This window comes from Nematostella vectensis, chromosome 11 (assembly GCF_932526225.1).
Source record: "Nematostella vectensis chromosome 11, jaNemVect1.1, whole genome shotgun sequence".
NCBI lineage: Eukaryota > Metazoa > Cnidaria > Anthozoa > Actiniaria > Edwardsiidae > Nematostella > Nematostella vectensis.
The window spans coordinates 16335317-16363238 of record NC_064044.1 but is presented as its reverse complement, the minus strand read 5'-3'; the positions used below and the strand labels follow the sequence as shown (position 1 = coordinate 16363238).

Below are 27922 nucleotides of genomic sequence, written 5' to 3'. Positions count from 1 at the left end.
AAAAAAAGCGAAAAAGACTGAAAAAGATGTGCTGTTATGTGCAACATTCTCTCTTTAATAACAATAAAATGTTTTTTTTACAAAAACCATAACGTGCTGCTTGTTTTGTTTTTTACACAGTAGTCTCAAAATGGTGTGGAGGTCTACTAAACAATCTTTGTTTCTCCTTTAGCCACTTGGCAAACACATAGACTTCAGCTCTAGGGCAATGCATGGGAGTGGGTTCGGGTAGATAAAAGTGATACCCACAAGTCTTTGCACTAATGTCCCATAAAAAGTTCATATGAGGTGTAATAGAGTCATAATATGCCCATAATGCTTCTTATTTTGGACAGCTATACAGTTCCAAATAACGTGGGGAATACCAAGCTCTTGCAACACCTTGCGCTCACAGTCCAATCACAGACCCCCATCGTGGCGCGAAAACATTTTAAACCAATCAGAGAATAGCATCACGAATTTCTACCAATAGAAAGCGCTCCTTACCATGACGTCACCCTTTTAGAACAGTATAAAATAGAGAACGCCAGCTTACACACTCTCAGTCACCATAAACAACAACATGGTTGACCATATGACTTGTATGATCTGTTGTGAAGGAAATGGCGAACTCATGGAACTACTTCCCTGCTGTAAGAAACCCTGTCATTACCCCTGTTTCTGGAAATGGATACACGCTCACCAAACATCACAGGAATCCTGTCCACACTGCCGAGATGTGTACCAACCATGGTGCCAAGAAATGGTCCTGTGGATAGTCAGTGATTTTACCCCCAAGAACAAAAATCACCCCGCTGACCAAATTGTCCTCGAAGAAAAACGAATGGCTCAATCGGCCATAAACCGCTACAGACAATTCATAAAAATTTACCCTGCCAACCACAAGGACCCCTTCTACATCGGGGTGATGTGCGATCGATGTAGCCACAAGGCCATCAGAAAAAGCGACAGGGAGAACAGACACGACATGGAACTCCCCCTCCTACTCCCTCCTCGCAACTCTTCCAAAAGGTCACGTCATGATAACGAAAACATTACCCACTATGGATTCTGGCTGTGGCTACGAGACGACTACGATGATTACCAATTGGACTGTCGAAAACGTCATCCCACTCCCTCCCCCTGAAGGACACGTTGAACGAGAACGAGAAATCTACGAATTGGGACGCGACGAGTACATGCGTAATCTTCGAGAATCGCTCACTCATCGAAACAAACCTCACCCATTAGACTATGTGCAGGCCCATCGACGAGCATACCTGGCCTGGTACTACTACGGTAACGGAAACTGGGACTGGGAACTCGATAACCAATACGATAACGACAACCACCCACCACCACCCCCCGTAGGACACTCACTACGAGACGAGTACGAACGAGACCCACTCGCCTGGAATCCTAATCATCATGCTCATCACCGAAACATCAACAACAACAACTACGAGAGTGACGATAGCGATACGAGCATGCTCTCCGACCTCAATGGTGAAAGCGATGAAGATGAGGTCAATCGAGACGCACCCACACCGCCCTCCCCTCATCCTCTACCAGTCATCCAACTCAACCCTCCAGCTCAACCCCTAGAACGGTCTCTCGATGATTGCTACAGAGTCCTAATAAGAGCTCTAGAACAAGCGCTCCCACTGGTATATAGCAACCCCCTTTCGGTCAACATCTCTGAACGCATCCTGAACGTCATTCGAAGAATGAACCTACGACGATTAAACGGCATGCAAACAGGCTCACTGGCACCACGCGTCTTTGCTTCTCTACAATCCTTTGCCTACTTCCGGTACATGTTGCGGCACAGGGAAGAACTATACACTTTTGTACAAGCCGCTGAAGCCGAGAATAACAGGAGTAGCTCATCGCAGCCATCCCCCTCCCAAAATCAGACTACTGCTTCTACTACTACCACCACCACCACAGGTAACCCAACACAACCCCAAGAACAGTCTGCTACCACAGGTAACCCAACACTTTCACCAAGTTATAATGACCTGAGGCTAATCATCCACGTAGAAGGCAGACGCGAACTCGAAGTACCTGCCATTGACTTTTCGAACATTCTATGGGAACGCTAATTACACTACGATAGATACTTGATAAATAACGTACTTTTTATTGACCCTTGTATCCATGTTGTTTCTTTTAATAAAATAGATTTTACTCTAAATATGGTGTGGACTGTTTACGTCACTTCCACCCTATCAAATCCCACCAATCACCACCCTCCCACGCCCAAAGGTCAAGGGCTTATGTCCAAAGTCCACCCGTGACGTCACTTCCGCCCTATCAAATCCAACCAATCACAGCACATCATTTTCAACAATTAATCGGCCGGGGGACTGGAATCCACCCTATAGATAGACTACCTTTACTACTGGTGCTATTATGTCTCAAGCATTTCCTACTTCATCCACATCAAAGCTCTGAAGAGCTTTGTCTAGAATTTCTTTATAAATTGCATATTGTTTCATTTGTAATGCTATTTGGTTTCTGCAAAGTTGATAGCCTTGCTTAAAAGATCCAAACCGCATCAAGTCAGACTCATCTCTCCAACAAGTAAAAAGCATAAGCAATTCTCCGTAATGTTTCTCTTCATCGATTTCTATGTTAAACCACACTGATCTAATAATTCTTGATTTCTTCCTTTTCTTAACATCACCTTCACAGGTTGTAATGTCTAAGTAATCCTGGTTATTGTCATTATTAGCATTTTTTAATGGAAACCCATCTGAGTCTACTGTTTTACTTCTTGCATTGCCAAATGATTTACTATTTACTAACTTGGCTTCTTCACATTCTGTTCTTAACAGATCACTCATTCCTCTTTATGCTTTACTTATATAAGAGACAATATACATTGCACATGCATATACATATTCGCTCTTCATGCCAATTCATGTTGTAATTATTGATTGATTGATGCTTAGCTCGTCCACTTTTCTCTTTAAAAATATTGTTGGGGACTTTAATGAGGACCTTACAGCTAAAATATAATCTGGCTCTGTTACATTTAGTTATTTTAAAAGTTCTTCTTTCATGTCATTTAACTGAATCTTTATTCTGTTCCATGTTGCTTTTTTTTTCTTCCTCAGGTATTTTACTCAAAGGATACTTCAAAGGAAGTTTTTTGCATAGGTGGCTGAAGAAAATTAAATCTGCACACATTTTTCTTTTTAAGGCATGTGCGTGAATGATTGTGGCACTGCCTTGCAACTAGTTCTTTCAATCCTCCTTCTTCACTTAGTGGTTAAGAACATGTAATAATGGTATCTGTATATGTGATTACATCTGTGTCTCAATTTATTCCAAACTTTGGAGCATCTTTGACCTAAATTAGCATATGCGAGGAGAGCCACAATGCTGAAATTTAACTCTATAGAACCAATCTTCAATTTCTCTTAGAGGAGCACAAGGGCTCATCAGGAAGTGTCCCATAAAGATTTGCACTTGGTAATCCAATCGTCAGGCACAAGTGACAGGGTTACTTTGAATTCATCTGCATTTATCTTCCCAGGTCATGCTTTCAATCTGTTCATCAGAGTAATTTACTTTATCCACTAGTTTTCCTAACATTTTTAGCAAATGGACCCACTTAGTTTCTGCAGCTGAGAAACTGCAAAAGTAAAGTAGCAGGACCCAACTGCCTTATCATTGCAAAAAATATCTTTTTTTGCCTCAAAATATGGAGGTGATTCTCGTATTGCACGCAGAACGTTATATCCTTCATCAGCATGAATGAGTTTTTCAAGAGCACCTTCTTTTTTCAGCTGCCCAGCTGTTATTCTGCTAGATCCTGCTTTTTGTTTCCTCGATGCAATCTGTGATTTGCCAAGCAGAATTTTCATTTGCATTTTTTTTTGTCTTGAAAAATATATTTTCAATGCACATGGCCGATCTCCTATCTGTGCGCCTTAGCTCTGATTTATAGATATCGCTATAACAGACTGGAACAAGCCTTTCATTGTTACTAGCTCTTTGGTGTCCGCAGAATATATTTGGGTAAGCAAGCTCTTCACAGTATCTATCTTTGAAAATACTCAAAGGGTTACTGCCCTCTCCTGGAGCAGCACTTGTAATTTCATCACATTCTGAATTTTCAACAAAGTCTGGAGATGTAAGCATGAAGCATGAAGCTATTGCTGTTACACCAGCAATAGCTTCGTTATCATCAACCGCAATTCAATTATCTAATTTCAAGTCATGATCTATGTCTATATATTTCTTCACAATTGGAAATGTTATCAACAGTGCATTCTTGGATTTCTTTGAAACATGCAGTGTTTATATTTTCCTGTTTGTAAATATTGCCATTGTTTATTAGCCATTCAGCAATTTGGAAAACTCTTAGGGGTCTAATATTTTCAGATAAAGTAGCATGTTTGTAAGCTAATCCTCTTTTGAGCTGCATCTTTATGGTGTTAGTGTCATTTGTCATTTAAGGCAGAATAGATGCTGTTTGTACAACATTAGCTGGAACATTAACAACATTTCCATTAATTCTTAACTGTCTTCCTCTCGGTGCTTGTTGCAGCTTTTGAAATATTAATCTTGGCAAGACAAGTCTCCATTCAAGCTGTGAAGTGTCAGAAAATTGTGATGGCAAAACTGGGAAGCACATTTTATTTGCAAGTGCACAATTTTTTTTTCAATGAATTGTAACATGTTATGCAAACATATTCAGAATGTGTTGACGGGACACTTTGTATTACTCATCAATTTTGAAACTTGATGGACACTATGTTTATACCATAGCTAATCACAACTACAGCGATATATTGGTCCTTTAGAAACTAGAGCATGAAATCTCTCAATAAAATACTGAACATTTTTTAACTCCATAGCTTTTTTCTTTGGCTTTTTGTTATCATCTGTTTTGTTAATCTTGCAGTCCTTTGTTCAGTAGACTCATTAGCTGAAATGCATTTTCTCTTAGACGTGCTCTCTTTTGTTCAGAAGTCTCAATAGACCGTTTTTCTCTTTGCTTAGCTGCTTGTTTGAAAAGTCAATCAGCTCTGTGTTTTGGGCTTCCCTGTAACATTTTTTTCTCTTTTCCTTAACCTTTCTTGTTTTTGTTCGGAAGTTTCATTACTAAATTTGTTCTTTCTTTTCGCAGCCCGCTTGTTAAGACGTTTAATTCTCTGTTCGGCTGTTTCATTGAGTAACTGTTTCTGGCATGTAGCAGTCAACAATATCCAAGCTGAGATGATTTTTCCAAAATAACTTGGTAGAAATTGAGGCTATGGTTAAATATGCAGTTATTAAATCGCGAATCGGGACTGCGAAAATAACATGGATCTGAGAGCTGGAATCTCAAATTCAAGATGGCGGCCATGACACAGTTTTAAATTATGCAAAGAATTTTGGTTACTAAGCGTTGCGCTGACGTAGGACAGTAGGCTAGATACTTCGTGTAAGAAAAAGGCTTCCGTAAGGTCGCAATCAATACACTAAAATACGAAGTATCGCCTGTGGCGCAAGGGTTCTTGGGAATTGCATTGTGCAAATGGCGAGACGACAGAAAAAAAACCAGTTGCATTTTATGACTGGGCTACCACAGGTATCCAGTAATTATAGAATTCTGTTCACGTAGCTTGGATAGCATAGACATGGCCTCTTTAGAGGCCTGTGGTGGTGAAAGGGTTAAGATAATGGGAATGGGGAAATGTCAAGAAATGCCAAATCAATCTGTTTTTTCTTTATTGCATTCATTTTGGAGTAGGCCACCAACAACAAGGCCACTATATGGTAGAGGGGGGTGCACCAATATGTAATGCATGAAAGGAGATATATTTTTGTATTTTAATTTCCAGACATTTTTCTGAATATATGGTCCAATGAAGGAGAGAATCGCCACTAAATCAATACATAATAATTACAGTATGGCATCTAACTAATCTTAATATATTATTTTGAATCTTTGGAATGCTGTTGGGGCAAAGCTTGTCAGAGTATTGTTTTGATTTTAAAAAAATATTCATAATTGAACTTCTATGATGGGACATATACATACATATATTCACACCAGGAATTGTGTTTGTTAGCTTTGATGTACTGCATAATTTAAATTATTGAATAAGGCCTGGATCCATTTGGTTGGTAAAATAAATAAATCTCAGTAAAGAGCAGGATCCTAGATCCCCCAAAAATACCTCGATCAGTCAACACAAAAGGTGTTCAATGCTGGCTCCGCTTTTAGGCAGTGTCTAAATCTTTATATTACAACTCGTCATTGACACGAATGGCCGAACCATATCTGTCAAGTAGTGTACTGTCTACATAACAGTCGTTTTAGGGCTATTTCAAAGGGATTCTTTCAAAAGCTTCCTCTGATATACATCCCAAGTTCTGGCATGGTCGAACGGACAGTAAGCATCCGAAAACTTTATAATCCTACGCATAGTATGGCGTAAAAGAAGATGACCTGGTTATAATATCGCAATAAGACGATCCTGTTCCAGTTTTCAAGGGGATTGTTATGATTGTCACGCAAGAGATTTAATTGCAGCTTGACTATTTACTGTTGCTGTTTAAATTTTATTCCTGTTGAATAAAATTTCAAGGCTTTACTTAGCCTAAATATGTTTCTATGATGAGTACTGCCATTTTCAGTGACGTCATGCTAAGTTGAATATCAACCAATGGCTGAGAGAAAAAATTATTGAAGCAGACTCCTAAATATGGTATGTAATACCTAATAAAGAAATGACCGAGCGAGCTAGAAAAAACGAAAGTTATTAAAACAAGATTGACTGATATGCATGTTGGACACCCCCCCCCCCCCTTTGACACCTACGTGACATTTGCCAAGTTAGACCTTCTTATGATGTTTCTATGATGAGATATAAGTATTGCCGCTTTTAGTGACGTCGTAGATGACGTCATGCCGAGCTGACAAATAGTTGCACCCCCCTTGACACCTACATGACATCTGCTAAGTTAGACCGCCTTATGATGTTTCTATGATGATATATGAGTATTGTCGTTTTTAGTGACGTCGTAGATGACGTCATGCCGAGCTGACAAATAGTTGCACCCCCCTTGACACCTACATGACATCTGCCAAGTTAGACCGCCTTATGATGTTTCTATGATATACAAGTATTGCCGTTTTTAGTGACGTCATCGATGACGCCATTCCCAGTTGACATATCGTTCCATCCCCCTTGATAAGCATGGTAGTCTACAGATGATTTCCAAACATATTGTTATGTCGTTCAGTGCCACGCGACAAATGAAGTCCTATTTCAGATCGAGGATGACAGAGGATCGTGTAATTTTCTCAAAAGTCTAACGCATTGACGCCAATTTTAAACCCAAAAGCAGGAGCTATGAAATCTTCACGGGGATGCGGGATAAGGGGCCACGCCCTTATTCAGCTTATGAATGCTTTGACTGCAACTTGTTAAAATCCTGCGTACGCCCCTGGGAGTATGAGGGGTTTACTGACAAGCTGCACTGACATGCAGTGCTCTTTTGAGAAGTTTTTCTACAAAATGAGACTATTTACTTGTTCTTTGTCTTTCTTACGAAAAATGCCGATGCCACAGCAATGTTTGGGGTGCAAGTTGTCTACAGACATCGACAAAACTAGGATTTCAATAACTATTTAGCCATAATCTATACATAAACTTTGAAATTTATTATTTACTTGTTGGGAACCCGTATCGGCAGGCTACGCAAAAGCTTTGGTTTGTTAAACACTATTCCTCGCCAGGGATTTCGAAAACTTTTCTGGGGGCATTTCTCAAAATTACCGGTAATTACCGGGTCTGTTAGGTTACCGGGAGAGTTTTTGGGATAAATTTTCGGGCAAAGAAGCGTGTCTGATGCGAAGCACACTACCCCCGGCTGGTAGAATTTGGCATGGTGTGTATCCACGAACGGCCCATCGAGCGTCGCTATCACGAATATTTTCAAATTCAAAAGAAAGATTCTCGCCGCTCAAACGGCAAAACGGGGATGAATAGACGTTTAAAATCACTTTGGAATTTGGCGGTTGTCGGAGTATTTACAACCTTGTCTATTTTATATACAGAAGGCGACGGGAAACATTTGCAGCGGCTAAAACAGCTTAGAATGGCAAATAATGGCGGGATTGAGCAGCAGCAACGTCAAACTACTGTTTTATTTTCAAATCAGAGTATTTATTTCAACGAATTTTTCGCTCATACAAACTCTGTAATAAACCTACTGAAACTACACTCGCCGTGAGCCTGGGCTACCTGTGATAGGACTTTAGGAGTACAGGAGTAAGAGGGGTATGGGAGCACAGGAATGTTGGAGTATGGAAGTACAGGAGTGTAGGGAGTATTGGAGTACAGGAGTATGGGAGTACAGGAGTATGGGAGTAGACGAGTATGGAAAAAATATTGTAACATCCTGTACTCACATACTCCTTTTCTCCCATACTACTGTACTCCCTATACCACTGTACTCCCAAACTCTTGTACTTCTACAGGGCAATGGGGACTGGAGACGAGATTGATTTCTTTTGTCCCCCTCCCCTCTTCCGGTTCCGGTTCAACTCGCCACAGGAACCCCAATTTATAAAAATACCGAAAAAGTAAACAAACAAAAAACACTCGAGATGCCTGTGGAGGAGGCTATCGCTAATCTCGAGCTACGAACAAGCAACCATTGTCTGGGCTACCTGTGGGTTCGAAAGATTTTAAGCCCGCGATTACCACCGCTGACCTACCTTTTAATATGGCGGCCACAGAGAATGACAAACTTACGTTTGAAACAAATGGAAACCAGAAAGCCGAGATTGTCACGTCGGTGGGTCATGGTAAATGGATATATATCACAATACTTACTTGACCCTAACAAGTAGCAATTATAGGGCCTAATCGCACTAGGAGGGCAAAGTTTGTCTGGCAGGGACAAACAGCCAGCCAAATTTTGTCCTGGCCGATCGAATGGCTTGTAAATCGCATTCGCACTAAGAGGTCAAACAAAAAGTCGAACGCGACACAAATGTCAATCAAAATTAGACTCGGTTTTCTCACGCGAAAAAGCCGAGTTGCAGAGTTTGTTAACGTTTGATCACAATGCTGCCTTGGAATATTTTTACACAACTTATCGCCTTACTAGTCTTAAGTCCACTCTATGAATATCAAAAACATTAGCAGTTCTGGCGGCCTCCAGAGCAGGCCAACGGCACCTTTGAAGATTATTCGGCTGCGAAAAAAACTGTCCTGGTTAAACAAACGCATACCCACAGGTTTCCTGCTAGTGTTGACAAAATTTTTTGCCTAGTGCGAATAGGCCCATAATGTCTTATTTGTGTTTTCAGATCGAAGATCAAGGTCTTTGGAATCAATGAGTCCTGAAAGCCCCAAGAGACAAGAGAGCAAGCCAGTAAGTATTGCTATATACTTAAGGGGGGACCCAGGGGCAGACCACAGAGGGGGTAATGGGGTGTTTCCTGTCACCCTTTTAGGCAAACTCATATTTAATTGCATATTTTAAGTGCATATTTTCTATTAGTTTCTGACTGCTTGAAGACCTCTAATGTCTAGTGCACACTAGTGGCATAACGACATAATGCTTCCTTATGTTCATATGTTCAAGTGTGAATGGTTTGACGTTTTGATACAAGCCAACATAACAACATCAGCATAATTACATATGTCGTTATGTCACTAGTGTGCACTAGTCGTAAGACACCAATAGAGAGACCAGAGATGAAACGTCTGGATACTGACCCTGACAAGAAAATATAAAAGCTTTTTATAGCTGTATTTATAATTTAATTCATGAAGCCATTGTCTAGCAGATGTCATGTCGTGGGGACTTTTTATGATTGTCTGACATCAAGAGTTGTACACACTTGATGGGGTTCCAGTCTTACTTCACTTGCCATTATAATTTTTTTAAGATGAGGTGTATAAAACTGTGATAATATTTATCTATTTCCTTGTAATTCAAGACTTGATAACATTTAAACAATAGATTTAAGAATATTTTGAGGATGGTTAGGAATGCAGGGAGGATGGTTCGGAATGCAGGGAGGATGGTGACAGTAGAAGTGGTGGATTGGAGAAGATAGCAGGGGAGGGGTGGTTGTATATGTTCTTTGTTCTTTTAACGCGCCCTGAAAAAATCCAAGCCCCTGTTTTATTAATGACTCTCCAAAAGTAAAATCCAAGGTGCAACCATCACCTGCTCTCCTAGATGAATTTTATTCAACAATTATTCTGCTCATCCTTTCGTGGTGTGGAATCATTCTTGATCATTCCATTTTCTCATTCATGGAAATCTGCTTCTTCCAGTCAGGGCAAACTAAAAGTGGGAAGCAGAAAAAGAAAAACCAGCAAAAGCAGAAACAACTAGAAGATACCTCTGGAAAAGCACCTGGTAAGAAAGATGGAGCCGAGGTGCATCTAGAGGGTGCTTCAAAAAAAGTTGTAGCAGGTCCACCCATCAGTCAGGGTGATGCAGGTGGTTTGCCTTCCAAGGAGAAACCTGAGAAAAGTAAATCAGAGCTGAAAGCAGAAAGAAGAGCAAAGCAGGTAATTATTGCAACAGTTTCTAGTAAAGTACCACATAAAAATAATAATGTGAGCACACTTAAAAATAAGTGATTTCACATTTTATCAATAGTACCATATGATTATTATGTTAGTTAATAAATAAAATATTAAAATGGTATAGGCCTATGTACTTCATCTTAATCACATGTGACCCAGAGCTTTGTTGCTGGCTTTTTCATTCCCTTTAAATTTGAATAGAAAACTTGGAAAGGCATTAATAAAAGGGTATAAATCAACACAAGGTTTAAATTGCATGTTTTGGATGTAGCAAAACTACTCAGTTTTTACAGAGGCAAATGTATTTATAATGTTGATTTTCCTGATTCCACGATGTCTATGGAGACCACCTAGTTATTCTAAAGCTTGTCTTTTCTCTTTCTAGTCATACCACCTAGTTTTATTCTACTGCTTTTCTGTAGGTTTCTATTTCTACCAGCTACAGTAGTTATTCTACAGCTTGTCTGTTGTTTTTCTAGTCATACCACCTAGTTAATCTACAGCTTGTCGGTTGTTTTTCTAGTTATACAACCTAGTTACTTTACAGCTTGTCTGTTGTTTTTTTAGTCATACCACCTAGTTATTTTACAGCTTGTCTGTTGTTTTTCTAGTTATACTACCTAGTTAGTCTACAGCTTGTCTGTAATTTTCCAGTTGTACCACCTAGTTATTATACAGCTTGTAAATACATGTATGCAAGTTTGACATATACAGACAGGACAGGAAGTATTTAATGATTTATGTTACTTACTGTATCACTTTAGAGTTTTAGTCAGACAAACCTTTGTTTTTGTTTTAATTCAAAATTGGACGACAAAGTTTTGTGTTTCATTACTGAATAAAATAAAATTAACTTCCTTGAACAGTCGAAAGAGAAGTGAGCTTCCTTCCACTTCCACAAAACTGTCACTGACAAAGTATATCAGAACATGTTATTGCTGGTTAATTTTTTAAATATGCAAATTGTGCTGATTATAGGAAGCACAGCGTGCTGCCAAGGCTGCTAAACAAGAAGTTGGAGGGAAAGGAAAACTGCCAGAGGGTCTGTAGACGGCTGTTTAGAATTCATATCTGTTAACCTCTGGCCAAAGGGTCTGTAGACGGCTGTTTAGAATTCATATCTGTTAACCTCTGGCCAAAGGGTCTGTAGACAGCTGTTCAGAATTCATATCTATTAACCTCTGGCACCTTTTTGCCAGTGTGGGTGTGATTCGGTGTGAAAAGCCAAATGCTGGAAACTAATGTGAAGGGGACCAAAATCTTGTGATTATATGAGAAGGTAGCCCCGCCACAGGCAACTAAGCAATTAAAAGAAATAAATAACAGATAACAAGCATTTAAAAGATGATACCAAGGGATGCATCACATGATGGTTAGGGTTGTATCACATACTGGTTAGGGTTGTATCACATAGTTGTTAGGGTTGTATCACATGATGGTAATGGAAGGTTTAATTTTAGGTCACAGACAAGTCCAAGTTGCACCAACTTTACAAGCTGATGATGCAAAAGTACAGAAAAAAGTAGCAAAAAAATTAGCTAGGGAACAGGTGAGTGAGGTAACCTAGCTTCTCTAAATACATAAGCTAGTACAGTAGTCTTGCTATGCACTCTCTGAACAATGGGATTTTTTATTGAGAACCACAAGAGTGTTTTTTGTAAGCCACTGTGATGAATAGATGGAATGGAATGGTATGGTACAGTACGGTACGGAATTGTATGATCATGGTATGAATATTGTTATCAGGTACCACTGAGAGTAAAGCCACAAAAGAAGGTGGGCCTGTTTTCTCATCTGCATCAGTATGAAAAAGATGTCTCCCTTACCCAAGAGATCAGGTAATGGCAAGGTTTGATTACCAAAGGTGACCCCAGTGGGCTATGTGCATGTTTTAAAACGCACCAATTTACACCCGAAATATATTTCGGGTGTAAATATATTTAATATATTTAATATATATATTTCTCTAATAATGTGATGATATGCATATTTGCTTATCATCATTCGCTACTTTTAAGTAAATTACCCTTGACGTGTAATTTACGCGCCTTTTTTTAACTTAAGAAGTCTTCGGATTTGAAGTCTCATAATCTGTATGTGTTTCAAATAGCACCTTGAATTTATTGAAAACGGATGATTCATAAAAAAAAACTTCCAGCATTGACTTTAACAAGATTGAAGGGGGATAGTCGAGAAGAGATAAAACTGCTTCTCTAAAGTTTGATGAACCGCTTATTGGCTTATCATCGTTGGCTAATGTTAAGCAAATTACTCTTGAGCTGTAATTTACGCGCCCTTTTGTGCATTTGGAAGTTTAACGCAATTTGAAATCATTGACGTTGTGTAAGTATTGGATGTATTTCACAAAGCACCAAATTCTTGTGGAACATATTGAAAGTGAACAATTCGTGATAAAAGAACAAAGGAAATGGACTTTTTCACTGAACAACTGAAGGGATAGTCATAATCTGACCTCTTGATAACCTCGAGTGTGGGTTGTGTAAATAAATAGAAACTAAGTGAATCATTTGAATTATCTATTCTAAAATCAGGCTACATTAGCTATATAATAACACATATTTTTTATGCATTGGGATTGATAGCCCACTTTATCAGTAGGACGCAAATCTAAATGAATGCAACCTGCCATGTACCTGTTGTGGTTGGAAATTTATCTTAGTTGGAAATTTTTCTCAACTAGTTGAAAATTTTTCAACTGGTTGGTAATTTTACAACCAGCTTAAAATTTTCAAACCAGTTGAAATTTTTCAAATTGTGGTTATCTGTCATTCTAAAAGGGATTATATTTTTGGGGGCTCATTAATAAAACAGGGGCTTGGATTTTTAGGGGGGTATTAAAAAGAACAAAACACACCACTCCCCTACACCTGCTCTCCTCTCCCTCTCTCTCTCCTCTCCCACCACTCTACTTTCTACACTCTTACTTATCTATTTATTCATTGCCCTACTAAGTGAGTTACCTGTGTCTAATTTACATTTTTTTCTGACCTTACCGTGATTCGAACCCTCAACCTTTCGCTCCGAAGTCAGTAGCCCTTACCACTTGACCACTAAGGCTTGTGACGAAAGATGAGCGATTAAAAATCTTGTTTTATTGTAATATTCATGACGCGCCTTACGTCACGCTTGTTATAAATGCACGCATGCATATTAACGTAAAACAGAGACTTAAAATCTTTTTACGAGCGTATTGCAAACTTTTGTGGATAAAAAGCAAAAAATATCACAAAAGACTAACTGTGCTGCCATTACAATGAATTTACAACGTTTGAAAATATGCCAGAACCTGTATAGGGCTTAAATAGATGTGTTTCTTATTCTAAAATTGCGTACGCAAAAGCTCTGCGTGACTCGGACCTGGCGGCTTCGGAGGAGTCTAAAATTACGCACTTTTGTCGAACGTAACTCAAGATAGGTGCGAAAGCGGGTATTGAATGACTGACATGTAAGACTGCACAATAATTAGAGCAATAATAGTGTTCTTTTATTTCTCTTGAATAATTATTTTTTGTCCTCTTCGTGGCATCGTAATTACTCGATTTTGTGTAACATTCTCTCTTCTGAAGAAGCCGATGTTTATGAAATGTACCGCTGGAACAAGAACCTATAGAAAATGTTTTTAATTAATTAGACATTTCGATTGTGCTAAAGGTCATTACTCGGAAAATATGATAGTAATTAGTTCTCCATATCAATTGTTCTAAAAGTCATTACTAGAACGAGGAAAGTTACATTGTACTAAAAGCCATTGCGTATTGTACGAATAAAGAATGCTATTCAACTCTCATGTTCATGTTCAGAAATAATGGGATTTTCGACAAAGAAAAGGTATAAAAAGAGTGAGTTTGTCATTGAACGAAACACCGCGCTTTATTCCTAGAAAAGATTACGGAATTGAAGCTCCAAACCAAAAGTAAAAAATCAGAAATCAATTTTTACATTGAAGATGGTTTGTATGAAAAAGCAAAACAATTTTTAAAGCAAAAAAAGGAGCGCATTAGTGATGATCCAACAGTTCTGTCGTCTGCCGACGAAAATACTATAAAACGGAAGAAATGGTCCTATGCCAACGGGAAGGTATGGTCAAGTGACAGGAAAAAGGTTGCTTGCAAGGCCAACATCTATGACGCATTGACTTTGGCCCATACCAGAATAGCACATCGAGGAAGAGAAAAGACGTGGAAATGGGTGAAAAACAATTACAGCGAGATCAACCAAACGATAGTAAACTGCTACGTGCAAATGTGTCGGATTCACGCAGAGCAGAAGCCCCAGACCGCGTAAAAGAAGTGAAGCAGCCCCTCCAGTCTGAAAGGTTTTTAAACCTCGTTGAAATGGACTTGATGGATTTTCGCAATTGCCCCTGTTCATGCTCAAAAGTTCATAAATGGGTAGCAAATATAATTGACCACCACACAAAGTTTTGTTACATGCAGCCTATCTACTCGAAGACTGGTGAAGAAGTTCTTAGCGTGCTATCCACTTTTTGCACCCTATACGGCTATCCCAAGAAATTGATCACGGACAACGGGCTAGAGTTCAAGAATCGGTTTGTTGAAGCATTTGCAGAAAAAAACGGAATTCAAATCAGTCATGGCTCACCTCGTACGCCTACAACTCAAGGTCTTGTCGAGAGAAGTAACCGAACCTTTAAAGAAGATCTAAGAGCAATTCTTCAAAGTGAGGCCCACAAAGAACTGAAGAGATGGTGTGAAAGCACATCGCAAGTATCATATACGATGAACATCACACATCACAGGGCAATCAACGAGACACCTTACGAGGCTGTGTTTGGTTTTAAAGCCAACAGGGAACATAGAAATGTGGCTGACAATGAAGATGAGATGCCAGGAGCCAAACATCAGAAGCGAATTGAAAGGCAAGAAGCATACAACCAGAAAATGGTGGAACAAACCAAGAGAAAGAAAAAGCAAAAGTTCAAGAAGGATGATATTGTGGCCATTCAAATTGAGAGACCTGACAAAACCTCTTGCTCATTGGAAAAGTAGTGTCTGTCGAAGAGAGTAATTACTGCACAGTTGTTACTGAACATGGGCGCATCAAAGGAACAATTGCTCCAAATCGGTTGAACCACTGCACGTCATCAGTACCTCCACGATTTGACAATGATCTCCAAATCACGTTTACAGAAGCTTGTAAGAAATGCGCCCAAATCAATTAATTAAATAAAAATATCTTCCACACAGTTTTGTTACGTAAAGTTTATTTTAACAAAGTCTTACCCAACCATACCCTAACCCTAACCAAAAGATACTTGAAGTTTATTTTAACAAAGTCTTACCCAACCATTCCCTAACCCTAACCCCAACGTACTTATCAAAAAAGAATGCCTGGTACATTTGAGGTCTTCCAGATTTTGCACTGGTTGGAGAATTTCCAACTGGTTGTAAAATTTCTAACTAGTTGAAAAATTTCCAACTGGTTGGTAAAAATTCCAACCAAAATGAATTTCCAACCACAACATACCCAGCTCTAATTCGAATAACTCCAATTGCTAATATCTTGTGTAAACAACAGTTCTCAAGTAGCCTGCAAAACTTCTCATAGCTATAAATAGCTTTTGGTGTTTCACAATATTATTCCCTTAAAAATAAGACAAATCAGTAAAATAATAGTAGCAATACGTTCAGTGTATGGTCATGATACCACAGGTAGCTGTTTCCTTGTTAAAACGAGCCGGAATGCATTTTGGCGCAAAGATTCTTAGGCATAACAAGCATAATTTGATACAGAACTCAGGTGTTTCAAAGAATTTATTAAACTTTTACCATGGAAACTCTTCTTATATGTATTTAAAACAGATACGTTTTTGTATCGGGATAAAAAGGAGGCAATCGGCCCATTTTGGAAAACATATGGTTTTAAGTTTGGGTTACTTACCAAAGGGTCAATTGTGATTGGCTTATGTTGCGTAAATTTTACTGCCAGACTCAAGGGACTTATCCCTTACAATCTGATTGGTTAAAGAGATGGTAATCGCGGTAACCCACTTATCTCCATATTGCTTTTGGCATCTCCATATTGTTTCAAAAATGTATTAAATATATCAAGAGATAGTAAGCTGTGTTGCCAATCGAACATATGTAGGAAAGAAATTAAAGCTAAAGAATCAAGACATACTGTAGACTGGAAAACTATTTATCTTTGTATATATAAAATTACTAACAATAAGTATCTTAGAGCTTTTCAATATAGAATTATTAACAATTTTCTTTATCTAAATAACGATCTGTATAAATTTAAACTGGTCCTTACTGCAAAACTTTTATCGAGACAGTTCTTGATCTCTTTGTCGATTGTATAGTGACTAAGAATCTGTATCTGCAACTAAAGGCTTATTTTGTTCAATACCATTTTAATCTCCCAAAGTTAGATGTTTTGAATATTTTACTGGGCACCGACAACCTTCTAGGTAATATAATATTAATAATATTTTAAACATATGTCTATAAGACAAGAAATGTTGGTAAAGTTATCCTGCCAAGTTTACTACCAAAAATAAAAGAATACAAAAGAGTTGAAAAAATGTCCGCTTTTAAAAGCAATTCTTTAGCGCACCATTTTTCGAAATGGGAACCTCTAAACATTTTTTAAGAAAGGCCAAAATTCAGACGAACCACCGTTGTAGAAAATGCAAGAATTTTGTTAAAAAATGCAAGATTTTTTTAATCCTTTTAAAAGCACCGCATATGAGACTTGTATTGTGTTTTATTTTTTTTTGTCTGTTTTCTCTTTTTGTGTGTGGATTGTAATAACTATATGCACTTTTAGGCCGTGCCTAAATCTATATATTACCAAGTTTGGACCTTTGAGTCCACCTGAGTACAGGCCTGCAGAGGATGCATTTGTAGCCACTCTGATTTATTGAAATGATTTTTTATAGCCTTGGGTTGACTGGAAATATTCATCCTGTGATTATCAAGCTTGGTGTACAGTATGCAAAAGGGATTATCTGTGGCTCAAATGCTAGATGTGTAGCGTTACTCATGGGACTGATAAAGGTATGAGATTTCTTCTGTCTGCCCATTGTTCCACGTGCCTGCTTTCTCTAGAAAATAACAAAACAGGTGGTGGTGTGTACAGTACTGACAGAAAGTAATGCAACCAAATTTTGCTGAAATTCGCCATACGTTCGGTTGATGACACTCAAAAAACACGTAATTCGCCGAGAGTTCGGCAGCGCCAAATTTTTTTGGTTTTGCCACTCCCGAAATGTCCGGGAATTTTCACCTTAGCAAGAGTTTTAGGCAAATGTGGTTCTAGCCGAACTTCCCCGAAATTTCGCAGTTCTAAATTTCGGATAGACTTATATGTACAGCAGAAATTCCTGAGAATATACGGACACTAATCTGCTAATGTTGGCAAAGTGATTTCGCAGAAATTTTAATTTTTTAGAGACAGAGGATTCTTGATCGGAATCTCAAACTTCGATTCTCCTAGCATAGTTTAATACGAAAGCAAAATTTTAAGGGGAAAATATCGGCCAACTAGCACAAACGTTATTTCAAAGGAACTTCTTATCAAATAAACATCCTGTAAATTATATCCTTTCAAAAACAGACTCGGCACAGACTGCCGAAAAAACTATAGCTGAATTTTCGGCGAAGATACCGGAAATTTCGGATTAGAGCAATAGACAAATTTTTGGCAAAATTCGTCAGTTTTCGGTTGCATTATTTTCTGTCAGAACTGAACTACGTACTGAGAACTACGTACTGACAGAAAATAATGCAACCGAAAACTAAGGCCTTATTTAAAGGCCGCATTAATGTCACACCGTATAAAATTCGAATTTTTTGAAATAGCGAAAGGTTTTAGCTATAACTTTATTCAAAACTGCTGGATAATCCTTCGCGTGACTTCTTAATTCAATTAAATATTTGCTACGGGACCTAATACAGCGTTTAAAACGAATGCCGCTGTATAGCCATGTCGATTTAGCGACATTTGCAATCATTAAAATAACTTATGCATTCCATACTGCACATAGATAATACAGCGTCTAAAACCAATCTTACTTAAGCCGTACTATGCGCCTGGACCAGGCGTATTATCTCGCAGACCTGTATTTAATTCGACCGGCCGTATAAAATGGTTGTAGACGTCTAATTAACCATGTATAAAATTGTACAAATTAACGGCTGAATTTAATGCCACGTTATAATGTAGCCTTTAAACTTGGCCTAACTTAACATTATAATATTTAAAATCGTCATGACTGCCACTAAAAATTACTGATACTTGGTTTGTAGAAGAAACATTTTAGGTCCATGTCCTCATGATGTGTTTTTTTCTTTCAATTGACAAGGAGCTTAATGTTGAAGGAGTTTAGTTTAGGGTCACAAAATATGTAAAAAAAAATTATCACGAATTTTAGAAGCAGAATCGTGCGCTCACATAAACTCTATAATATCTTGGAGTTGGAAATAACATGATATTTTTTTTTTGCAAGGGATCTGTTCCGCAGCCTTTTTTTGTTGTTGTTAATCTTGTTTTGCTGGCTGGCTGGCTGGGAAGATGTTTGACTAGTCGAACTAGTTGTGCTGGAAATATTTGTTGTGTGTTACTTTTTTGGGGGGCCACTAAAAATCCTAGGAATAGGAGCTCGAAGTAGGAGTTTTTTAGGGCATTGAAATCAACATTAGAATTCCAATTAAAATTGTGTGATTCTGCCGTGAAAAAATTCTATGCATGTTTTAGAGCCATAAACTAAAATCCCTAAACCTTAAAATCCCATATATCTTTTGTCAGTTGAAAGAAAAAATACATATGATGAGGACATGGATCTAATGTTGTATTCTGTTGATCATAACAAAGTGTTTTCTCTATGTTCTATTTTTATAGTATGTGTTTAATGCAAGCCAAAAAATTGAGAGGTTTTATTCCTTGAAGTACTTAAAATCCTTGTTAATTTCTTTTTTTATTAATAGGCCATCAGTGATTACAGTACACCAATACAGAAAGAGTTATCAAGAGATCTAGAGGCCAAGATCAAGCCAAATATAAGGTAAAATCCATCAGTTAGGATTTAACCCAAAATTGAGCTGATGCAACATGAATACTTTTCTTGTTGGTGTTTTCATGTTGTGGTTTTTGGTAAAAACTCAATATCCTTGCTGAGACAGTCCATTTATGACCCAATTACAATGGTACAGTACTGCAGGACTAATGTAAGTTGTGTTTTTATCTTATTGGTAGCTTTCTGACGCAGTGCCGCCCTTTATCAGTCAGCATGGGAAATGCAATCAAATTTGTTAAATTGAATATCACACGTATACCGCCAGATATGCCTGAAGATCAGGTAACTTTCATATGAAGGAGTCTCTTTCTTTGGACTGTTAGGGGGAATGAGCCTTTGAAGGTATTATTAAGGGGTATGTATAGGCCTTTGGGTGTATTATTGAGAGGTATGTATGAGCCTTTTGGGGTTATTGAGAGTTGTGTGTATGAGCCTTTGGGGCATTATAGAAAGGTATGTATAGGCCTTTGGGGGTATTATTGAGAGGTATGTATGGGCCTTTGGGGGTATTATTGAGAGGTATGTATGGGCCTTTGGGTGTATTATTGAGAGGTATGTATGGGCCTTTGGGTGTATTATTGAGAGGTATGTATGGACCTTTGGGGGTATTATTGAGTGGTATGTATAGGCCTTTGGGGGTATTATTGAGAGGTATGTATGAGCCTTTGGGTGTATTATTGAGAGGTATGTATAGGCCTTTGGGGGTATTATTGAGAGGTATGTATAGGCCTTTGGGTGTATTATTGAGAGGTATGTATAGGCCTTTGGGTGTATTATTGAGAGGTATGTATGGACCTTTGGGGGTATTATTGAGAGGTATGTATAGGCCTTTGGGTGTATTATTGAGAGGTATGTATAGGCCTTTGGGTGTATTATTGAGAGGTATGTATGGGCCTTTGGGGGTATTATTGAGAGGTATGTATGGACCTTTGGGGGTATTATTGAGTGGTATGTATAGGCCTTTGGGGGTATTATTGAGAGGTATGTATAGGCCTTTGGGTGTATTATTGAGAGGTATGTATAGGCCTTTGGGTGTATTATTGAGAGGTATGTATGGGCCTTTGGGGGTATTATTGAGAGGTATGTATGGACCTTTGGGGGTATTATTGAGTGGTATGTATAGGCCTTTGGGGGTATTATTGAGTGGTATGTATAGGCCTTTGGGGGTATTATTGAGAGGTAGGTATGGGCCTTTGAGGGTATTATTGAGAGGTATGTATAGGCCTTTGGGGGTATTATTGAGAGGTATGTATTAGCCTTTGGGTGTATTATTGAGAGGTATGTATAGGCCTTTGGGTGTATTATTGAGAGGTATGTATAGGCCTTTGGGTGTATTATTGAGAGGTATGTATAGGCCTTTGGGTGTATTATTGAGAGGTATGTATGGGCCTTTGGGGGTATTATTGAGAGGTATGTATGGACCTTTGGGGGTATTATTGAGTGGTATGTATAGGCCTTTGGGGGTATTATTGAGAGGTATGTATGGGCCTTTGGGGGTATTATTGAGAGGTATGTATGGACCTTTGGGGGTATTATTGAGAGGTATGTATGGACCTTTGGGGGTATTATTGAGTGGTATGTATAGGCCTTTGGGGGTATTATTGAGAGGTATGTATGAGCCTTTGGGTGTATTATTGAGAGGTATGTATGGGCCTTTGGGGGTATTATTGAGAGGTATGTATGGGCCTTTGGGGGTATTATTGAGAGGTATGTATGAGCCTTTGGGGGTATTATTGAGAGGTATGTATAGGCCTTTGGGGGTATTATTGAGAGGTATGTATGAGCCTTTGGGGGTATTATTGAGTGGTATGTATAGGCCTTTGGGGGTATTATTGAGAGGTATGTATGGGCCTTTGGGGGTATTATTGAGAGGTATGTATGGGCCTTTGGGGGTATTATTGAGAGGTATGTATAGGCCTTTGGGTGTATTATTGAGAGGTATGTATGGACCTTTGGGGGTATTATTGAGTGGTATGTATAGGCCTTTGGGGGTATTATTGAGAGGTATGTATGGGCCTTTGGGGGTATTATTGAGAGGTATGTATGGGCCTTTGGGTGTATTATTGAGAGGTATGTATGAGCCTTTGGGTGTATTATTGAGAGGTATGTATAGACCTTTGGGGGTATTATTGAGTGGTATGTATAGGCCTTTGGGGGTATTATTGAGAGGTATGTATGAGCCTTTGGGTGTATTATTGAGAGTTATGTATGAGCCTGTGGGGGTATTATTGAGAGGTATGTATGGGCCTTTGGGGGTATTATTGAGAGGTATGTATGGGCCTTTGGGGGTATTATTGAGAGGTATGTATGGGCCTTTGAGGGTATTATTGAGAGGTATGTATAGGCCTTTGTGGTTATTATTGAGAGGTATGTATGGGCCTTGGGGGGTATTATTGAGAGGTATGTATAGGCCTTGGGGGGTATTATTGAGAGGTATGTATAGGCCTTTGGGGGTATTATTGAGAGGTAGGTATGGGTTTTTGAGAGTATTAGTGAGAGGTATGTATTGGCCTTTGGGGGTATTATTGAGAGGTATGTATGAGCCTTTGGGTGTATTATTGAGAGGTATGTATGGACCTTTGGGGGTATTATTGAGTGGTATGTATAGGCCTTTGGGGGTATTATTGAGAGGTATGTATGAGCCTTTGGGTGTATTATTGAGAGGTATGTATGGGCCTTTGGGGGTATTATTGAGAGGTATGTATAGGCCTTTGGGGGTATTATTGAGAGGTATGTATGGGCCTTGGGGGGTATTATTGAGAGGTATGTATGGGCCTTTGGGGGTATTATTGAGAGGTATGTATAGGCCTTTGGGGGTATTATTGAGAGGTATGTATGGGCCTTGGGGGGTATTATTGAGAGGTATGTATGGGCCTTGGGGGGTATTATTGAGAGGTATGTAAAGGCCTTTGGGGTATTATTGAGAGGTATGTATAGGCCTTTGGGGGTATTTTCGAGAGGTATGTATAGGCCTTTGGGGGTATTATTGAGAGGTATGTAAAGGCCTTTGGGGTATTATTGAGAGGTATGTATGGGCCTTTGGGTGTATTATTGAGAGGTATGTATGGGCCTTTGGGGCATTATTGAGAGTTATGTATAGGCCCTTTGGGGGGTGTATATGGGCCCTTGGGATCACAACGTTTTTAAATTTCCACCTTACAAAGGTTTTTGTTTAACCTTCCTTACTAACAGAAATCCTCCCAAATTTCTACTAAAAATTTCATAATAGTTTGATTTCTTTCTTTATCATCTTCATCATCATTATCATAATGATGATAATAATAATAAAAATGATGAATCTGTCCATCTCCCTGGTATGGTGTCCAACATGTAGAGATATAAAAACATTTGTTTGTTTATTCTTCCACCAGGCCAAAAGGTCTTTGATTGTGAAAATAAAGAATTTCATCCGTGAAAGAGTATACCTAGCTGGTGAAGCTATATCTAAAACATATGCAAGAACTAAGATCAATAATGGAGATGTCATACTAACATATGCATGGTAAGTCACTTAAAATCATTGGACATAGTTTCAGTTTCAGTTTATTGTTTTGTCACTTAATACATTTTTTAAATAAAGATAATAATATAATAATTTACATAGTGAGACAAGGAGGACCGTAAGAAACCGCAAGGCTTATACGAGACGGACCTCCTAAATCTTAACAGAAAATACATATTTGATAGTTCGGACAACATATGTATGGCAAGGGGTTTTGTTACAGTGCCACACTCCTGTACAATTGTTGCAGCTACACTAATGCAAACATAACTACAAAAGCCACCTTATAACACACTCAAAGTTGTTGTACCTAACCTGTTCTCCTCTGAAAGTTCACTGCAGCAAAGCTCTAATACATCATTCTCTAGCTCTTCTCTGATAGTCAAAATACTCAAAGATGCCCACGATTCTGGAAAAAAGTTTTCTGTCATTGTTGTGGACTCTAGACCAAAGCTTGAAGGTATGCAACAGTTATGGTAAAAATAACACAGTTTAGTAGAAAAACATTACTTAGGCTTCCTGAAAGCTCACATGCTCAAAGCTTGTGCCACGTAAGTGCAACTAGTTTTAAAATTTTAGTTGCATAGAGTTAGATCAGTAGTGCACACTTACTGTATATGAATATTATATTATATCATACCATACCATACCATACCATACCATACCATACCATACCATACCATACCATACCATACCATACCATACCATACCATACCATACCATACCATACCATACCATACCATACCATACCATACCATACCATACCATACCATACCATATCATATCATATCATATCATATTATATTATATTAGTATAATAGTATATATATACTATAATAGTATATTATATACTGTATAATAAATTAAGTATTATAGATAAAATTATAATATTCATATATGATAGGGAATAGAAAAATTACATTCATTCAGCAGGCAAATGATAACATGACATACTTAAGAACAAAAAAAATTTAAAAGGTGAGTCTTGATTGAAATTGGGTGGCTTGCAAGCCATCAGGGATGGTGTTTCACAGGCTGGTACAATGAAAGAGAATGTTGTTTTGCCACTAATTTTTTAAGGCAGCATCTAAAAACTGTCAGAAAGAGTGAAGTGAGCATCTAGAGATATAACCAAGAGTTCTTGAAGGTTGTCTGGTGCCAAATCATTCATACTTAAAGGGATTTAAAAGTCAAAAGTAAAAAAAAACTGTCAATTTATCATCATTAGCACCATCATTATTATCACTATCATAATCATTATCATCATAATCATTACCATCATCATTATCGCTGTCATCATCATCATTACCACTGTCATCATTATCACCATCTCATTTTATCCCTCATCATTTTCATCAGCATTCCTTCCACCATTACTGTCAGTTCATTCATTACATGTCATGTCATTAACTCACATTTTCTTCTTGCCATTGTCAGGTAGAGAGTGCTTGCGGAGGTTGGTAAACCATGGAATCTGCTGCTCCTATGTGCTGATCAGTGCCATTTCTTATGTCATCAAAGAGGTGAGGCGAACATCCCCCACCCCACCCCATCCCCTTGTTGACATGAGAAGTCCACCCCACCTCAGCCCAGGAGTTTAAGGAAAGTGTGTTATAGACCTGTTAAAACCTTTATTCAATCCCCTTTGGTTTCCCTAGAAAATGAGCATGCAATTACAATGCTCTGTAAAAAAATTTAGATTTTATTCAAGTTTTTAAACTAAAAAAATTAAAATTCTCTTTTCACAAACTAAAAAGCTTATCTATGCAGGTTATCTAAAGTTTATTTTTCAAATGTTTCAACATAAACAATGTATTTTGAAGCAAATTTAGAGTTTTAAATAATTCCTCAGTGAGCCATTTACTTTCCCATTCTCTTTTCATGTCAATAGATGATATCCCAAAAAACTTCCACTAATCAACCATTATTGAGCTTCATTCTAACATTCAGTAGGTGTAGAGTGGAGTTACTATAGACCCTGAATGACTTCTCACTCTCCTTCTGCTGATAGACATTCTTTTCCCTCCCAGGTGTCCAAAGTGTTCCTTGGTGCACATGCGCTGCTGGCTAATGGTTATGTCAAGTCTCGCGTGGGCTCGTCCATGATAGCCATGATGGCCAATGCGTATAACGTCCCTGTTCTTGTGTGCTGTGAGACATACAAATTCAGTGACAGAGTCCAGACGGATTCCTTTGTTTCTAATGAACTTGGTAAGTTAAGGGGACTATAGTAAATCAGTACAAAAGCACATAGCGGTCTATGTGCTTTTAGAATTCAGCAACAAGTGGTCTATCACAAATCCTGCATTCTGATTGGCTGAGCTGCTAATGGTCTATTGGTGATAGACAGTGAGTAGTGAATGCTTGGGAAAATAGTGGGTAGTTTCTTGGTGTTACGGAGCAACAGCACCAAAAACAAAGCTCCATGAACACCAAGGAATACCCAAATAAAAGTTTAACTTCATGTAATATTTTCATTTTTTTCAACCTTCAGCTGATGTAAAATTATCTCTGGTAGTATGATCTTGAATAGACCATTCTAGGTGGTTCTAGCGGTCTATGTGGTTCTTGTGGTCTATGCGGTTCTAGTGGTCTATGTGGTTCTAGTGGTCTATGTTGTTCTAGTGGTCTATGTGGTTCTAGTGGTCTATGTGGTTCTAGTGGTCTATGTGGTTCTTGTGGTCTATGTGGTTCTAGTGGTCTATGTGGTTCTAGTGGTCTATGTGGTTCTTGTGGTCTATGTTGTTCTAGTGGTCTATGTGGTTCTAGTGGTCTATGTGGTTCTAGTGGTCTATGTGGTCCTTGTGGTCTATGTGAATCTAGTGGTCTTTGTGGTCCTAGTAGTCTATATTATTCTAGCTGTCTATGTGGTTCTAGTGGTCTATGTGGTTCTTGTGGTCTATGTGGTTCTAGTGGTCTATGTGGTTCTAGTGGTCTATGTGGTTCTTGTGGTCTATGTGGTTCTTGTGGTCTATGTGGTTCTAGTGGTCTATGTGGTTCTTGTGGTCTATGTCTATGTGAATCTAGTGGTCTTTGTGGTCCTAGTAGTCTATATTATTCTAGCTGTCTATGTGGTTCTAGTGGTCTATGTGGTTCTTGTGGTCTATGTGGTTCTAGTGGTCTATGTGGTTCTTGTGGTCTATGTGGTTCTTGTGGTCTATGTGGTTCTAGTGGTCTATGTGGTTCTTGTGGTCTATGTGGTTCTATTGGTCTATGTGGTTCTAGTGGTCTATGTGGTTCTAGTGGTCTATGTGGTTCTAGTGGTCTATGTGGGTCTTGTGGTCTATGTGGGTCTTGTGGTCTATGTTGTTCTAGTGGTCTATGTGGTTCTTGTGGTCTATGTGGTTCTAGTGGTCTATGTGGTTCTTGTGGTCTATGTGGTTCTAGTGGTCTATGTGGTTTTAGTGGTCTATGTTGTTCTTGTGGTCTATGTGGTTCTAGTGGTCTATGTGGTTCTTGTGGTCTATGTGGTTCTAGTGGTCTATGTGGTTCTTGTGGTCTATGTGGTTCTTGTGGTCTATGTGGTTCTAGTGGTCTATGTGGTTCTAGTGGTCTATGTGGTTCTTGTGGTCTATGTGGTTCTTGTGGTCTATGTGGTTCTAGTGGTCTATGTGGTTCTTGTGGTCTATGTGGTTCTATTGGTCTATGTGGTTTAAGTGGTCTATGTGGTTCTAGTGGTCTATGTGGTTCTAGTGGTCTATGTGGGTCTTGTGGTCTATGTGGGTCTTGTGGTCTATGTGGGTCTTGTGGTCTATGTGGTTCTAGTGGTCTATGTGGTTCTTGTGGTCTATGTGGTTCTAGTGGTCTATGTGGTTCTTGTGGTCTATGTGGTTCTAGTGGTCTATGTGGTTTTAGTGGTCTATGTTGTTCTAGTGGTCTATGTGGTTCTAGTGAATTCCTCCTTAGAGAGGATACTCCTTCAAATTTCCTTCATAATTTGTCAACAGTATAAGATAGCGCAAGTTTGATGCAACAATCCTCAATGCTCCCATCTAATAAACCCTCCATGTGACTATCTAGTGATCGCCCCCAATTCTGTTCAGAATCCTTTATCCGACCTTATCCCCATCTAGTTTCCTTATAATTCAATGTTTTGATTCAATGATCTCGATCCTCTTCAACAGGTGACCCAGACGACTTAGTCCCGATCTCCCGACACAGCGAGCGTGACACTCTAGCCGAGTGGCGTGACACTCCCTCTCTTCATCTCCTTAATCTGGTGTATGACGTGACGCCCCCGGATTTCATCTCCATGGTGGTCACTGAGGTCGGCATGATTCCGTGTACATCAGTTCCTGTTGTGTTACGTGTCCAGAACCCAGAAACATGCTAATGAGAAACTCGAAAGTCCTCCTCACCATAATACATAACTAAGTTAGTCACAAGGTTATTAGAATGTGCTACATGTATAGAACCCGGTGACCTGATGAAATCGAAAGTTCTCCTCACTATAATTCATGACTAATGTAGTCACAAGGTCATGAGAATGTGTTACATGTATAGAACTTGGAGACCTCTGTTAGTCAGCATGTAATGAGAATTGTGGTAACATAACACTAAGAACAAACACCAGTGCCGGATCAGCTTTTCCTGTGCGACGCCGCAAAGTGGAAGCGAATGGACAAAAAAAAACATTGAACTGTCTAAATGTAAATGTCACTCATCATAACTTGTCTGACTAAAGATTACGGCTCGAGCCACTTAAAAGCTGCAGTTTCTGTACCATGAATGACGGGACGGTGAACTTGCCCCAACTTAAACGATGCTGAGGGGATGTGGCCCTCCGCCTCTATTCCTCTTTTTTTTTTTTTCTTTCTT

At 38.8% G+C, this 27922-nt stretch overlaps 1 protein-coding gene and 1 long non-coding RNA gene across 3 annotated transcripts; both read left to right on the top strand.

The window, feature by feature from the left end:
- Positions 1-3604: 3604 nt before the first annotated feature.
- On the top strand, positions 3605-4842 carry LOC125573679. Its single transcript, XR_007314164.1, has 2 exons — positions 3605-4008; positions 4541-4842. It is a non-coding gene; the product is annotated as an uncharacterized LOC125573679 (long non-coding RNA).
- Positions 4843-8675: 3833 nt separating this feature from the next.
- LOC5504050 (translation initiation factor eIF-2B subunit delta) lies at positions 8676-27811 on the top strand. Of its 2 annotated transcripts, none has more exons than XM_032372333.2 (14): positions 8676-8797; positions 9305-9369; positions 10284-10523; positions 11520-11583; positions 12002-12090; positions 12288-12379; positions 17467-17584; positions 19514-19590; positions 19782-19884; positions 22974-23104; positions 23473-23564; positions 24542-24627; positions 25135-25315; positions 27229-27811. In XM_032372333.2, exons 1-14 carry the CDS (start codon positions 8716-8718, stop codon positions 27435-27437), a joined length of 1629 nt encoding a protein of 542 aa, XP_032228224.1. In that variant the 5' UTR covers positions 8676-8715; the 3' UTR covers positions 27438-27811. The 2 variants fall into 2 exon arrangements, with proteins under 2 accessions (XP_032228224.1, XP_001624984.2); XM_001624934.3 differs by having other exon boundaries at positions 8679-8787.
- The last annotated feature ends 111 nt before the right edge of the window (positions 27812-27922 follow it).